The sequence below is a fragment of the Neofelis nebulosa genome, chromosome 6 (genome assembly GCF_028018385.1).
Source record: "Neofelis nebulosa isolate mNeoNeb1 chromosome 6, mNeoNeb1.pri, whole genome shotgun sequence".
NCBI classification, from domain to species: Eukaryota; Metazoa; Chordata; class Mammalia; order Carnivora; family Felidae; genus Neofelis; species Neofelis nebulosa.
The window spans coordinates 98,181,472-98,198,923 of record NC_080787.1 but is presented as its reverse complement, the minus strand read 5'-3'; the positions used below and the strand labels follow the sequence as shown (position 1 = coordinate 98,198,923).

At 37.6% G+C, this 17,452-nt stretch overlaps 1 protein-coding gene across 2 annotated transcripts in view; it reads right to left on the bottom strand.

Moving 5' to 3' along the window:
• LIN28B (lin-28 homolog B) overlaps positions 1 to 17,146 on the bottom strand; it is a 131,501-nt gene extending 114,355 nt beyond the window's left edge. Inside the window, exons 1-3 of one of the 2 annotated variants that reach the window (XM_058734832.1) lie at positions 16,956 to 17,146; positions 7,939 to 7,987; positions 196 to 383 (exon numbers count right to left, since the gene is read on the bottom strand). In XM_058734832.1, the coding sequence (XP_058590815.1) occupies positions 196 to 383; positions 7,939 to 7,972 (222 nt within the window). In that variant the 5' untranslated portion in view covers positions 7,973 to 7,987; positions 16,956 to 17,146. Of the gene's footprint in view, positions 1 to 195; positions 384 to 1,217; positions 1,508 to 7,938; positions 7,988 to 16,955 lie in introns of those variants that run through there. The other variant, XM_058734833.1, reaches the window with a different exon arrangement.
• Positions 17,147 to 17,452: the final 306 nt, after the last annotated feature.

Here is a 17,452-nt window from a genome sequence, read left to right as displayed (position 1 = left end):
AGCAGCCAAGCGGTGAAATTTCAAAGATTTCATTTTCTGTTTAGGAAAAGATACCCAGTAAGGGGACCATACACATACCGGATTAACTCCTGACTGCAAGGAAGATTTTGTCTTTCAGCGTATGACCACTGACAAAACTACTGACCAAATCCTGCACATGGTAAAAGGAGAAGAGGGGGAAAAAGTTTGGCTTACTTGGTGCACAAACACATCGACTGGAATATCCAAGGGGCTTCCCTCTCGGTTTATCATGGAGATGAATCCAAATCCCATTCGCACATTGAACCACTTACAGTGGCCAGTTCCGTGCAAAACCTGGGATTCCTCCTCTGCCTGCTCCGGCAGCTTCCCGGGCCCTTCACCACCACCTTTGCCTGCCCCGCCTGAGTAGAACAGGACAAAAAAAAGTCAGTTAATCTGTATTCCCAAACTGTTCGTTGGAAGAGAAAAAAACTGCTTGGGGGTGGGGGGTGGGGGGTGGGGGAAGGAAACAGAAAGAAACTCCAATAAAGGTTGATTCTTTTCTTCTACAGAAAATATTTAAAATGAAAGGGTTAAAAGGGGAAGCGGGGGAGGAGGGAGCCACACTGCTCTATCGATCACATCAACTTCCACTTTTCTGTACATACGTGTACTTTTTCATTTAACTCCATTTTTTTCGGCCACATATTACGATTACAGCATGCGATACTTTACTTGCATATTGCTGATTTAACACTCGTCCCATTTACAAAAAGAAAATTTCGGCGTAACTATTCTCTCCGGCGGGCACGAGGAGAAAAGAGAAATCGTGAAGATGGTTAGAGCTAGTTAATACACATGCAGCGGCAGTGAATCCAGGGTTATTTGCAATGTGCATTCCCCTCCCCCCAATAACTTTCAATTAAAGTTGGGGTGGAATGGGGGAGGGGGCAGGTGTATAAAAGTTTTCTCGGGCTCACTAACTGAAACTGCGCTTAATCACACTCAAACAATTCAAACAATAGCCCCCTGAAAGCTTTTCAAGTTGTGAATCAGTGTGGGCGGTACAAAACATTTTTGGAGATCTATAACAATAGGTTGCAGAAAGCCCCATTGCGCGATGGGGAGTGGGGGTAATGCCCAGTATTGGGGTAAAAGGGGAAGGGAGGACGGGCAAAGAAGGGTGGGAAAGGGGGAGGGGGGGGAGAGAAAGGAAGAGAGAAAATCACAGTAAAACAATAGAAAAGAAAATTAACCTTCGGCCATGTTGCCCCACGGGCCCTCTGCTCCAAACTCGTGAGATGAAAACTTTCCCTTTGGAACGGAGTGATCTTCTGAATCAATCTAACATCTTGATTTTGTGCGATCACAAATTTAGCTCGCATGGTCTAATGTGCTTTCCCTCTTTTGATTTTTTTCTCTTCTCTCTCCAGTTTCTGGCCCCCTGAGCCACGTGACTTTGTCAATTACATGCTTTCTTGCTACTAATTTCACCTCGGATCCTTAAGGGGCTGGCAAGAGGAAGAGATAACCAATCGCCATTTCATCTATGCTGACATCAAAATAATTTATGAATGAACATGAAAAACTCAAACATGTTATCTTAAAGACAATTTGGGACGCTTCTTTGCGATAAATCAGAATGCTGATTTCGTGCTTTTACTTAGACACAATGGAGGGTCCTTGTGAATCGTCGATTTAGAAAAAACGGCACGGTCATATATGTGCACACGCGTGCCTTACACACAAGCCTGTCTAAATAATCTCATTTAGGGGGGAAAAGCCCTCTAAATAAAGCAACCAATGTTACGCTGTTTCTCCCCTAAGAAGTCAGCTGCTCCGTAACAGTCAACCTGCTTGGGGCAAAGAAATTCATATTTAACTCAATTCTGAGAGGAAAATGTGTAATTTACAAAGGACCTAATTAAACCTAATTACATCTCCATGAAACTTGAGATAATAGTAACATACACCTACAATAAGACCAAAGCACACATTTCCCTGATCGTGCCCCGAAATTTTTTTAGATTTAAAATTAGATCTTGCTGGAAAAATCGCTAGCACGTTCATGTACTCAATTTATGTTTTGGTTCATCATCTCGGAACATTTTGAACGGGGAATTGTACTTCACAGGTTTCTCCGCCATCTCTTTCCGGGGGAGGAGATGTGATTAATGACTTCCTAAATAACAGCCCAGTTTTCCAGCCTAACATAGAGTGAACCTCAATCAGTGGCGATTGTTCCCCAAGAGCAAGACGACGTAGGGCAGGGAGGGGGAGGGGAGCGCCAGCACAGGCTGCAGCAGAGCCAGAGAAGGGGGGGGGGGGGGGAGAGAGAAAAAAAGCGGGCACGGGCGGGGGGAGGGGAGAAGAAAGGGGACAAGTGGAGTAGAAAAGGTAAATTCGTATCATACTGATTGGACCCTGACATTTAAAAAGTCCACCGCCAATGGACAGAAGAGTCGAAGAAGCGAAAATTTAATAACGGATTAGGCTCCTTCCATCCCTTCTCTGGCCGGCCCCAGTTTCAAAACGCTTACCCTTTACCTTTCAAATTGATTCAAACGATTGTTGATGACTGGACGCTGACGCCAATATCACCGCCCTCATCGAATACTACAGTAAATATTATAGATCCACTAGAAATGCCTTACTTCCTTTAAAATACAAAACATACCCCGTCTCTGAAACATTAAAATGCACCACCACTCTTTCCCCCACCCCACCCCCCATTTTCTTAAACAAGCAGTTTACGGAGAAACTGTACAGATACCACTTCCCTTCGGCAAAGCTACCGGGTTGACCCTCCCCCACCTTACCCGCAATCCCCCTCCCAGATCTCCAAACATGCCCACACTCCTCTAACTCTAATACTGTTTCACACAAACTAAAATGTGGGGATTCTGAATCTAAAAGCTTTGAAAATCCACAGAATGCACCTATCTTTACACCTCCTCCCCATAGTAAACAACTAAATATGAATTCTAATTAGTGCAGAACAAATAAACGGGTGTGTGTAAATATGTTCTTTTCAGCTGTTTGTGGTAAAAGGCATCAATCAAGATTGATCAATTTGGAAAGATTTTTCGTGTTTATTTCTTTTGTTGTTTCTCAGGAAAGGAGGCAAAGCTTTCTCATTTTATTTACTTTGGGGAGAATAACCACCTTCCAGTTGGTTGGGGAAGAAAGCAAAACTGTAAAAATCCAAATGATTTTGCAAGAGTAACAAAAGCTCCAAGCTCTCAAAAAAAATTATTTGCTAACAAAACATTTTTAGGCACTATTTTAATAGTAGAAATCAACTGATTACACTGACCTATAATGAAGTAAGTTTAATGATGGCATTTCAGGGGAAACATTTCACATAATAGGAAATAGATAAAATTTAAAATAAGTTATGTTTTGTTATATTTTGAACAAAAGAATTACTTTTAAAAATCAACATCTGGTAACAGAAAAATAATCTAAAAAAGTACTCATGTAAATTGAAGGGAGGTGTTATTATTTATATGAAAGTAATTATAAAATTCACAGCAGTATAGTTTGGTTTTGTCACCAACACACATTTATGGTAAACAATATTTTATCTGTTGTTTATTTTTAATTAGAAAATAGTTTAATTAGAAAATCAGAAACAACATATAGGTGGATTCTGAGTTCTTGTTTATGCTTAAATTTGATGTAACTCAAAACTATCAATATATAAATATATACTAAAAGTGTGAAATACCATAACTGAACTACACTGAATGGTATGGTTATGAGATTCACAGTCTTGCCTGATTGGCGGCCTCCAGTATTAGTGGAATTAAGGTAGGGTTCACTGGACTGGTCACTGGTGTCAGAGGTTATCGACTCATTCATTTCCTGAGAGGGACATCAGCCTTTCAAGTTGTGTAGAAGGCTTTTTCCAACTGGGAACTCAGAGAAATCCTCTAACATTCATTCACAAGGAATTTAAGTCAAATACATTTACATACCTGGGGGAGGGAGGTGGGTAGAAAAGACAAGAGGAAGAGAAGGGAGAGGAGGGGAGGAAATTGACAAGGGAGACACAGTCACACACAGAAAAATACTACTATTTTGGGGATATGGCACTGTCATTTCAATAGATTCGTCTTTTCTGCCCACCCCATCCCCCCAATCTTTTGAGCCTAAGATCCTTTTTATAAAACTGACCATAATCTCTTTAAGCTCTTAGAGTGCTTCTTTCACATAAAATAGTCCTATGAATCTCCTAGAATGCTTTCCAATTTGTCACCTTCCTGAAGTCTTCTGGTTTTAATTTTTTTCTCATTTCCTACTTGTTTTTAGTGCCAGAAAGACCTGTGCTTGACTCAAAACGCATGTTTTATATTTGTGAAAGCCAAATGTTTAGTAGTTTGATTTACCATAGTTCTTTCAAAATGTTTTAAGAATGAGTTCAGGTACCTACAAAGAATCATCAACGCACTGGGGAGAAAAATTAAGGAATTAACCTAGCACATGCCCGTTGGTCATGACAATCTAAGATTTCTTCGTTTAAAAAACGAAGTACACATTTCATCACCGTTTTCTTTCCCTTTCTTTTCTTTTTTCTTTTACCTCTAAGAGTACAATGCAAGGAGCCCAAAGAGGTGCCTGAGCCAACGTCGTTGTCAACTATAAGCAATGAGTGACTTCAGTGACTTCTATTACAGCAGAAACAATGCTTTGGTTCTTCTTAAAACTAGGAGGAGGGGCAGTGGCACTGCGGTGAGCGACTCCACCCGCGCTCTCCTGCAGGCAAATGGGGCTGGGGTCTGCAGCCCCAGCGCCGCCTTCGCCTTCGCAGCCGAGCGCCTTCCCGCCCAGCTAGCCTCCCAGGGTCGCCAAGACCCCCAGGCCAGCGGATCCGCCCTTTCCCTCCACCTCCCGCCCCAGCAACTTCCTCTCCCCTTACCCTCCCTCCCCAGTCACCTTTCCCTTATTCATCACATCACCACCCCCTCTCTAGAAGTCAAACCTTCCAAAGAAGGCTGGTGATTTCTCATTAGTGAGGGGCGTTTAGATTTGTCCTTTCGCCCCAAGAACACCAAACAAAAGAAGCCCTTGCCTTCACTATTTTGAAGGCAACACCTGGCACAATCCACTACTTTTACTGCATTTCCAGATGTATAAAATTTATAACTTGGTCCCTTATCTGTGACAGGTCAGAGTCTCCCCTAAAAGAAGTGAGGTCAAGGGGGAGAGGGAACCAGGCCCCCAGGGACTGACCACCACCGCCACCCTCACTCCCCCAACAGGCCAAACCTAAAATGGAGCTGTCTTCAGACAGACCCCTGGCGCCGTCCTTTCGGGAAGCCAGGAAAACGTGGCAATGCGTCTTTAGAGGATCGGGAAAAGAATTCCGCTGGGAAGGAGGTGGAGCGGCGACCGCGGAGGATTTTAGGGAAGCGGCTCTCTGGCCCCGGGGTGAGGTTTCCTGCTCAAAAACAGCGGACCCACACGTCGGGCAAAGTGTTCCCCATCCCTCCCACCCGCTGCGTTTCAGCAAACCACTGGCATTGCTGGCAAATAACTTTTCCTCAAATTCTTATAATACGGAGTCAAATGAAAGAGTACTCGCCTGGGTGCGCTGGTCTTATAGTAGAGGCACTTCAGAATTGGGGGGGTATTTTGTTTTTGTTTCCAAAAAGCAAAATTCCGTTCTCATTTAATTTCCTTATCTGGAAGCAAAATGCTCTGGCTTAAACACAATTGTTCCAATTTGAGAACTTTTACACAGCTGTAAAACTCTCTTAAACTTTTGCCTTAAATATCTTAACACATTTCCCCAGGTATAATTAAATTATGGAAAAACAGGAACCGATTAGCATAAATTTTAAGTTTTCCAGACAAATTACCTTCATATTTCAAAAACAAGCAACTTTCTTTCTTTTTGGTCAGTTATGTTTCAGCAAAGTATTCAAAGGAATACAATTAAATTCAGAAAGGGGCATTATTTTAAGACCACCATTTTGTAGAAAGTTTCGTTTAAAAAAAAAAAACGAATAGAAAAAAAAAAAAGCCCTACTCTGTTAACATACTTCTCTCCCAACGAAAAGGAGAAATATAATTTTTTTGTTACTCCTAACAAATATTTTCTGAAACGTGCTCAATATTTCCTTATATGATTTCAAATGGAACAGCAATTGGGTTAGAAAATCATTCAGTAATAAGCATTACATTATTTTGCCCAAAACAGCACAAAAAGAAGTTTCATGTTTTATTTTAAAAATAAGTTCATATTTTTCACCTGTACAACTTAAACATGTAGTCTCCATAATATAAAGATACTTTTGCAGTGAATATTCTGTCTGTAGAAATGACACTAAATAACATAAACATACAATTCCTTCCCTGTCTCCCAAAGCAATGAATCAAAGTTTATTCTTTAAAACTTAATCTCATTAAAACAAATAATCAGCTGAAATAAGAGTGTGGACTGTTTCCAAGTTATTTCTCTTAATATCATCACTTTGGGCTTATCTGAGAGAAGAGGACAGGGAGATGGAAAATGAGAAGGAAAAGAAGACCAGGAGTAAAAGATTAGGCAAGTGAGAAGACATCTTCAGGTTTTAAAGATGCCTGTGTGGGAAGCAAATCTGTGGAGAAGAAAACATCTAACTGGAGGCCACAGGCACCTGGCTGGCTTGGTCGGTTAGAACAGTTACAGCATGCAACTCTTGATCTTAAGGTTGTGAGTTTGAGCCCCACATTGGGTGTAGAGAGAATACTTGAAATAAATACAATTTTAAAAAAAAGAGGAGGGAAAAAAAGAAAACTGAGGCCAGAGTTCTGGTCCCATATTAATGACTTTATGACCTTAAGCCAGTCATTGAGCTTCTCTGAGTCTCAGCTTCCTCATCTGCAAAGTGAGACCAACCAGTCAATGTTGAAATCTTTCAGTTTCCATGTAATATCTGGAAATAACCTTTCTTTTGGTCAAAGTGGAATCTCTCCCTGGCCAGCCCTTTTTTAATCACAAGGAAACACAGACATGAAACTTTACTGCAGTCACTTAACACATTGGTGTTAACATTATTTCCCAACAGAAAAGAAAAAGGTCTCTGGACTGCCTCCCATCTGCCCCTGGAGAAAAAAAAACATAATCAATAGTAAGGGGCAACTGGGTGGTAAAATAAACTATTGTAGTAACTTTCCAGAATCTTCTTTTTCATGATACTCATTAAGAGCATCATCTCCATGTCAAAGGATTCACTCTAGAAAAAAGCAAAGTGTTTGTCAAATGGCAAACAAAGCCTCTCAGTGGCTTCCTCATTAAAAATTTGATCCCTACTAATTCCTCTTGCTACCTACAGTCCTATATTTAATAAGCTTAATAACAGAATAACATCTTTTCATTTGTACTTATTAATGCTCACAAACTTTGTCATATTATAGCTCTTAAATGTGTTTTCAAAACAGTATTAATCAAGAGTAGATCCAAGACACTAAATTCATCAGAGCAGAAGCTAAAATACTAGATTATCAAATAGAATTGTTACTGAAAAGTATTGTAAATTTTCAGTTAATTTCAGTAATACAAGAAAATATATACCAAAAGTATAGGTTTTACAGTACACCTAAGTAAACAAAAGGATATATGTTTCTAACAGTGTAGGTTTAAATTATTGAAAGTTCAAGTGATTTATTTTTGCAGTATAATGAGGAACAAATTTGGTACATGTTCATGAGAAGCAAAATAAATGGAGCTTCCTAAATTAAGAAAATTCCCTGAAAAATGTTTAACAATCAGAAGGAAAAGGAGTTAGACTACTTCATCCATGCCATTCTGGTGGGAATATCAGTTTATAGATGAAATCATCTGAAGTACAGTAGGATATGGTACCCATCTTGCCAAAGTGGAGAATTGATGCGGGCTGTCAAGTTTTCTTATATGTCTCCAGTAATCTTTTTAAAACATTAGTCAAGTTAAATATTTAATTGGGGGGGGGGGGGGAAGTACAGACTAACCTGGGGCTGATGAAACCTGGTTGAATGACCTCATCGTCTTCTGAAGAACCTAAAATCAGAGAGCTCAAGTAAGTACTATATTAATTGCCTATTTAATTGCCTCTTCTTCAGTTTAACGGCTTATTAGAAAGCAATAAAATGCCTAGGTGTTTGGCTCTGTGAAGTGACCTGTAAACTTTTTTTTTTTAACAATTTAAGACTCACCTAGCAAAATCGTATAACCAATTGGCATAAACTCGACTTTCATTCCTATTAAAGGACATTTGTTTAAAAAAACCATTTTACACAAGACCATTAAGATTACTTTTTTTTTTTTAATTTTTTTTTTTTTTTGAGACAGAGAGAGACAGAGCATGAACAGGGGAGGGGCAGAGAGAGAGGGAGACACAGAATCGGAAACAGGCTCCAGGCTCCCAGCTGTCAGCACAGAGCCCGACGCGGGGCTCGAACCCACGGACGGTGAGATCATGACCTGAGCTGAAGTCGGACGCTTAACCGACCGAGCCACCCAGGCGCCCCAAGACCATTAAGATTACTCTTAATTGTTCATGAGCCAATTTCATGAACAATACAGTTTAAAAATTTTTTAAAGCTTAATTTTACACTGTAATTCCAAAATCCCATTTTTTAAAACCACAGTTAAAAATCAACCTAACACACAATATTTTATTGATGAACTTAACTGACAATTCTCTTCAGATAGATTTTAGAAGATAAATTGTGTGATTCTAATTGTGGTCCTCTATACCACTCATATTGGGTCCATTACATTCAAATGCTTTGTGAGAAAAAAATTAATAGTAGTACACTTAATTATTAAGTATATTTAATTAACAGTATCTAACACGTATGAACCTACATTTTAAAAAGCAAAAACAGTTCTTGTTTCAAAACTATGAATAAGTATACTGATGTTTCTAATATATCCATGGGCAGATGTCATGACACAATAAAACTTGCAATAAAGAGGTTGCCCAGTAATGAAGTATAGCAATTAGAAGAGAAACTCCTGCTGGCAACTGAATTATTTTTATCCTGGGTTCAGAATTATTGAGGTTTGGAAAAATAGATTAGTTTGAACATGCATCCACTCACCTGCTACCACCCAGGGTTGTCTTTCTTCCCTTAACTAAGTTTTACACGCTCAATCTACTGTATCAACTCACGAAAAATAAAACATAATGTGTAAATTCTTTGAGGTGCAATCTAATTGTCTTCTCAAAATGAAATAGAGACTTTTCCAAGTGTAAAGTTCTACTGAATGGTGACCCAAGATTCTTCCTACAAAGGATGACAATCCCACTGAGTACGATTTGAAAAGAATAGAGGAATATTGTCAGCAAAAGGCACGTGAACCTCTATACATTAAATCCTTCATTTATCCTGTTTACAACTAGAAGACAATGACAGACCCTAAAGTTAACAAAATTCATTAAAACTTACTGAAATAGAGCTGTCCTTTATATTGAGTCTATATTGTTTTATTTTGTACATTTGATTGATGTAGACATGCATTTAAATATTAGATATAAACTTCAGCAAAACCCTAGCTCATGTTTTCCTATTCTAGTAGCCCCAGCCTATGCTTAATCCTCTCTATCTGCTTATAGTTATGGAGAAGGTCAAACCAACATAAAAACAGTCAATAGGGATTTGTCAAAAATTTTTTTCAAATAATTCATATAAATTATTATAAGCAGTAGACTCAAAAAAGTGAAAATCAAATGGTGTAAGAAAGTTAGCTACTAAATAACACTATAAATTTGAGTGATAAAGATGTTCAGATTTTTCACTATCCAAACTTACCATATGATGTTTTTTGGTTACTGACAATTTTAATATTATCATCCCTTTCAAATAAAAAGATAGAATTATTTGATAGACATTAATGTATTTCATTGATGCTAAGTAACGGTTTAAAACTTTCCAAAAGCAAGACTAGGTAAAGAAAGTAGAATTAAGTTTAAATATGGTTATTAAAATCTATCTACCCAATGATTACTGAATAACTATTTTAGGAATGAGATAGGTAAATATTATATGTTCATATCTTTACTATAGGTGACTGTATTTTGACATGAAGTAATGATAAAGAATAAAAAATAAGCCTTTAAATGCATGGATACTCCAAAAACAGCTTTTTGTAATTTTATACATGGGTATTTTCATTTGATACCATAATTTTTAGTAAATTTTAGAAAATAAAAACCTAATTAAAACTGTGATATCGTAAAGTAAGGTTTTCTGCCCCTTCACTAGAACAATCCCTATTCATCATTTAAATCTCCGCTTAGATCTCCTTTTCTTATTGTTCCATACCGAGTATAATGCCTCTCCATATAATACCATACCAAAATTATGACTGTAATAACCCATGAAAATGGTCCCTATCCCAACTTGATGCTATGCTTTATGGTGGTGAGGGGTGGAGGGGATTGCATATATTTATCTCATCATTGTGATCTTAGCATTCTTTAGTGCTCAATACATAGTTTTTAATGAACCAATGACTCAATGAATTTCTGAACCCTGGCTGACTATTCCTAGGATGCCTTTTATGAATTAAGTGGACTTGTATACAAAATTTTCTTAAAACCGTATTTTTATAAAAGAGAATGTGATAGGCAATTAATTATGACTGTTGTAAATGTAAATGTACATGTAAAGTGACTTCAATAATTTTATTCTCAATATACACGATTATAAAATTACTTAACTTATAAACTCTATTCACTACACTCTTAGATTTCACATTTCCTCCTGTTAAAATATGTAACCATATTCTTCTCAACTACTTTCCATATTGCCGTTAGTCCACTATTGTAACTATTCAATGTAAAATAAAGTGTTTACTATTCTGCATTATATGCTGTAATTTCTTTAAAAATTGCCAAGTTCTTAAGCCCAAGGAATTGAGTAGTAATAAATAAAAATAAAATGCTACTACATGTTACTCAGAACTTTATTTCAATTCAATTTACATGTTAGCTTTTACCTTTAAAAAACAAGTTACTTTAAAGTGGCAAAAAGTAATTTAGCAATAAAAAACATTCACTATCATAAAAGGAAAATTATGTCATTATTCTCATTACTACAATTTCTCAACATTTAAAAAGATATTTAAATAACAAATTGTTTCTCCTATTAGTATTTTCTAAAATAATGTAAATGTAGAGTACATTATAGTTTACTAAATTAAATACTTCATAGTTTACAACACAAATTAGTCTATTTACAATATGTCTCAATTATCATTGAACTAAATACATCTTTTGGAAAGCAAAATAGGCAACAATATGACTTTTCTTTCTTAGAATATATGAGAGAAAAGGTTTCAAATGACTACTTAAGATCATATAGCAAACACAGTACACAAATATCAGAGTAAAACCTAAAGCAAGATACTTATTACATTTGCTATAACTTAAATACAACATATACACATATGAAATAAAATATTAGATGTAGAAGTTCAACATTGAAGTGAATGTGTGTGCTTTATGAAAATGTTTTCTTACTCTGTCCTCTAAAGGAACATTAATATATATTAAAACACTTCATTATAATTATTTTTTGCAAATTAAGTCAATAGACTAAATTCAAATGCTGCCTAAGCAAAATCAGAAGAAATCATTTTGTAATTTAACTGAAAATCCTACTCTAATTATAGATAAAACTGAAAATGCTATATTCTTAACTACATGTAGAGACAGAGAAGTTAAAGAAAACAATCTACTTCAAAGTAAAACAAATATTTACATGTGACTTTATACAGTTGAAAAACCATAGGTATTGGAATGTTAACACAGGAAACTTTGCATGTACTAGAATATTTAGAACGTTATTTGAGAGAATGAAAAAATTTATATTACTTTAGGAAAAACATTTTAAATTGTATTTTTATATTTATGAAGTAATTTATAATACATCATTTTTTTATTTATAATACATTATGTGAACCCTTAACATGAGAGGTTAATATTTATAATACAGCTGAAACACAGAGATGAATTTAACTTTCTCAACCACTTTACAAATTACAATTTTATTGGTTTCACATAAGATATGAGAAATTCTAGCATTCTCTTCAAATACAATACAGTAAAAAAATTCTATTCCAGAAAATTAAAAAATTTCAATGAATAATAATTTAAGTCAACTGGCAAACTGTCAAGATTGTTTAAAGGCACTGATGTAGGCACAAATGTTATTTGGTAAACAATTCTTTAACTTGAACATGAATGTAGTAACACAATTAAGGCACAGCAGTTGGTTTTGCAATTGCAAACTGTATTTTTCACCATAAGAAACAACAGTTTTACATAATAAAGCTCATAGGTGAGTCCCTGTTGAGGTTGCACTGAATAAAAGAAAAATGAAAACAACAGTGGTTTGAAGAAGTCAAAATAATGGCAAAATTCCTGTCTTATGGAAGCTAATCACATACACTTTGAAGGCCCACCAAAACTGTAAGATGAAAACTTCAGAGTAGCTTCTTGATATGATAAACAAAAATGACTCTAAATAAAGCTGAATACCACTAGTTAATTACAGTGTTAACAAGACAATTTTATTTGATAATACATTCTGAGTTTTAATATACAACATTAATATGTTAAAAATTTATATCACAAGAGATTAACAACTAAATGAGAACTTTTGGTGCATTTGAAATACTTTCAATAAATATTTTAATGTAATAAAGATTGAGAAATGTTTTAGAGGCTGCTCACCCTTACATCACTGCCAGTGATCTAATAGTGTAATAAATGTAATACTAAATAAAAATAATAGGATTGAAATTAGCAGAGGAGATTTACCAAGAGACTAATGAAAAAAGATAAAATTTATAATTGTTTCAAAATTTTAAAATTGTAAAAAAAAGTGTGTTTTCAGCCTATACAGTATAGTAAATATTTTTGTTGAAACACAGAGTTTGAAAAAAATGTTACATAAAAGAATTGTTCAAAAAATATAAAAGTAGCCTTTTGGCTCTTGCATTCACAAATAAGAAATAGTGATTTGAAATATGTAACAAGTTTAAAACATGTTTTTCTGCCATTAGAACTGGTCACTCAACACTAAGTCCTTTTTTCTATATAATTAAGCTTTTGTTCGGCCATGAAAAAACTAGAAACTGATTACTTGAAAATGAGCTGCATGCCCTTTGTCCTGGTTTGTCACCTTTGACCCTTAATTTGATGATCCTGCATATTGACCCATTCTATTTTTAGGAAAATAATGTCAAAGTTCTATGCCTAAAATAGTACTTTTCACTGAAATATTAAATGTATTACAACATTTTCCTTTCCAGGTAATTTCTACAATGGTTTCACACCAGTGTTCATTTCATATAATGTAGAATATAGTAATATTATAAGCAATGACACCCTGGTGCTCATTCTGCTTCAAACAATAGAAAATTTCTTCAAAGTGCTAAATCAAGATCATTATCATTTCAAATTTTATATTTTCTCTTTACCTAGAAATTGCTTATATTATTATTGTTTCCAAGAATATATTTTATGAGTGATTTCTACCTTTATTAATTCCAATAATATGTTTTGATGTTGATTTTGATAGTGCCAGAATATAAACCTGAATAAAAATGGTAAATATCAAGTTCCTACTCAAAGTTACAGTGGTATCAACTATAAGTGTAGTTTTGGAGAGAAATCATTGGCTGCTTAAATTGGTTTTAAAATCTTGTCTTCATCTGCAAGTGGCAGCTTTCAAAGAAAGGGAAAACCTCTAGCATTGATCCCATTGATTTTACTGACATTATTCAAAATCAATTTTATACAGTAAATTAATATACTTTAGAAATAACACTTCTCTATCACAATTTCTGGCTCATTTCAATTGCAGCTGAGTAAAGAGAATACATAAAAAAGTATATGTGAAATATAATATATATATTTCCTACAGTGATGATGCTACTTAAACCTTTACATAATTTCTGTGTACAGGTTTCAGTCAGATTTAGCAGTGACCAATATGGCTGTCTTGGTTCAGCACTATGGTCAGCGACTTTATAGAGAGTCATTGTGTCCAAGAACTACAACACAGTATACACTTACACAGCAGGCAAGTTTCTCAAACCAATGTGATTCTAGATTTCATATATTCCTAGATATGTTCAAATGAATCAATCCTAAGTTTTTTAATGTAAAGAATTTTCTTTGTTCTCAGTGGCAAGCTAAAAATTATTTTTTCTCTTGTGGTTCATCAAAAACTGTACTTATTTGTAAAGAAAATATAGTTCTTTTTAAAAGGCAAGAAAATTAAGGGTTCTAAGCATTTAAACACTAAAACTTTGGGCATTTGTGGACTTACAGAATTTTAAGAGAAAATAAAATTCCATTAAAAATTATCAAATAAGAAAACTCCTTAGGTGACCCAAATTTTGCAGTGTCTCTTTCATAATCAATAGCTTGAAATACTTCTAAATTGTTCCATGTGTGAATCTCCACTTCGCATTTTTTTAAAAATCAACTCAACTATGGATCAAGATAAATGTTTATAGATCATTTTCTGACTGGGGCTTTCTAATATAGTCACCAAATTTGGTAGTTATGAACAGCACTTTAATTATTTTAAAGAGACATCAATCTTAAACCTGAGGACTGTTATGCATATATGTTTAATTTAGTAACAAATTTTTTTCTCTTTAATCATGGTTTGTAAATTTCGATAGCAGTGTGTTATAAATACCAAAAAGAGTTACATGATCAGATAGCAGACTATCAGACAGGTAAGATCTGTTTAATCTCTTTCTTCAGAGTGAATGGGGGAAAAAACACTTTAAATAAATCCACTGCGTTTACTAAAATCCTGGTGTTTTCTGGAATTGACATGTGCAACACACTTTAAGGCATTCTGAAGACTGACTTTGAATACTGCCACATTAACACTCGATCTGTTTCACTTACAAAGTATAGTTAACTGTATTTTCCCTCATAACAGATTTTTTAATTTAAATCCTGATTAATTTCACAATAAATTTTTCATTGTTTCTGAAAGATGTTTGGCACAGACATACAATAAGATACAACAACTGGACAAGGATTAATAAGAACTGATCCTTGAATCATTAGGTTTCAGATCTGTTAATAGAGAAGCACCTGTACACAGTTCTTATAACCAACATTCATTACAAGCTGATCCAGATACTTAAGTGCTTGACATTTTCCTATCAAGCAATGATTAGCTGATCCTATTTATAAAATAGAAAAGTCAAATAAAGCATTTTGTTCATTTGTAGTATCCCTCCCAAGTACTAGAAAGAGGCCTGTGTGATTTTAATTCCTGAAGGTGTTTAGTAAATCTAGGCATGCTGTATTGTCCTATTTCATACTTTCAGAGATAAAGAATTTGGGAAGCAAGACTTCTCCCCAAATGGACAAGGGTCTAATTATTAATCTACATGGAATATTATTATATGTTCTGTTTTTAACTTATAGTATGACTCCTCCATCAAATACGTGCAAGTCCACTGCAGAAAAAAAGGGCATAAATTTCATCACAAATATTTTGAAAATTACATAAACTGGCATACATTTCCAAGAATTTAATTTTAAATTGTAAAGTTTCCCTGAAATCTTTTATAAAATTGTGATGTGCCATAATTTATGGTTGGACTTAAAAATTTGTTTTAACAACAAATGCATTTCAAAAAGCATTTTTGCATCATCACCTAGGTAAAACTCTGGTAATAATCTGGACAAAGAAGGCAAAGAGGAGGATTTTTTTTTCTTTGATCAGAGTAAAATTTCCTAACAGTCACATTTTCCAACAACATTGTAAAATGTTTTAAATTCATTGTAATATTAGTTTCCACGTGTAATTTTAACTTCCACAATGTTTGTGACTAAGAAATGAAAAAACAATAAAACAAATATAATTCATTTTTCCCTTGCGTTAACAACTGTAGATATAAAAACCTTCACTGGAGAACTGTAATAATACCTGGTAAACCTTAAAAACCTATGGATGAAAACAAATCCACAGAAAGAACAGAAAGGAACTCAAGGAAACACAGGAACCTAAGATTTCAGTCTGTGTTACATGAAACAATTCAAAATGGCGGACTATTACTTACATTTAAGAAATTTCCGCAATGAGGACACTAAATACATACTGTAAGATGTTACTCGAAAACATTCAATGTTTACCAACGTGCAATTAAAAAAAAAAAAAGTTTTGGAGTACAAATCCTCGTAATGCACCCGCTTCCGATGTTCCAGTCAGCAGTCGGTTAATGCTCCTGCGAATGCATCGCTTCTTTTTTTCTTTTCAAAAGCAACCTAAATCCAAGTGCGTTTTTCTCCGTTCCCCTCAAACTCTTAGTTTTAATTCATGAATTTACACCACCAATACCGAAGCAAAAAGGATCCCCGACGCCTGCCCGCTACAAAGCAGCTCCGCTGGCGGAGTGCGGGAAGGGCAGGTGCGGACGCCCTCTGCTGGTGCGGCCCCGCGTGTCCGAGGCGCCAGCTCCGGCCGCGCGAACCGACCGCCGGGACCGCAGCCGGCGCCGTACCACTGCGACCCCGAGTCGCCCGCTCCCCCTCCCCGCCCGGCCCTCCCGCTTCCAGCCGGCTCCGACCGCCGGGCGGCGACCGCGGCGGAGAGGCCGGGCGACAACGCTGGCGACGCAGCGCCCGCACCGAGCGCCGACCCAGCGGCACTGAGCGGGGAGAGAAAGGTGTGAACCCGGAAGTACATCGACCGCCCGCATCTCAGTGGTAACACTGGGGCAATAAATCAGGGCCGGCGAAGGAAGGACGCGGCTTCTGTTCCCGCACGACAACTTGCTGCGAGACCTGTCACTTCCCCACCTTGCCCTGTCCTTTCCCCTCCCTGGCGCTCGCGCCTCCTCCTTTCTTCCTGCTCCTTGGCACCTAGCTCCCCTCGACGTTGCTCACGTGCCAGACCCGGGGCCGCGAGCGGCGTCCGCACCCGCGCGCAACCCCGGCCACACTCGCGCTCGCCCGGCCGCGGGGCGCGCTGCTTACCTCCGGGGCCTCATGGTCGCGTCGCTAGCCCGGGTGTGAGCGGGGTAGAGGGTGTGAGTACGTGTGTGGCGTTCAGTCCGGGGGGACGGGGCGGAGGAAGGGGCCTGGAGTCTGTCACTTCCTGAGGGAGCGCGGCGACCGGAGACCCGGGACGCGCGCGGCGGGGCCGGGAGGGGTCAGCACATTGTGAGCTGGAGGCGGGGGGGGGGGGGCCGCAGGGGGGACGCGGCGCGGAGGGGCCGGAGAGCAAAGGCGGCGTTCGGCTGCCGGGCGCGGAATCTGCTGTCGCCGCCGCAGCCCGGCGGGTGGCGGGGCTTGGGAAGGAGGGGGCCGGGCTGGGGGTGGAGGGGGGCCGCGGGGCGCGGCGGCGGCGGCAGGCTGCTCGGCTCGAGCCCTGCGTCAGGCGGCGGCACGCGCACACCTGCCCGCCGCCTCTCCCGGCCGCGTCATTGGCTGCCCGCGCCGAGCGCGCGAGATTGAACTTTCCATTCATTCTC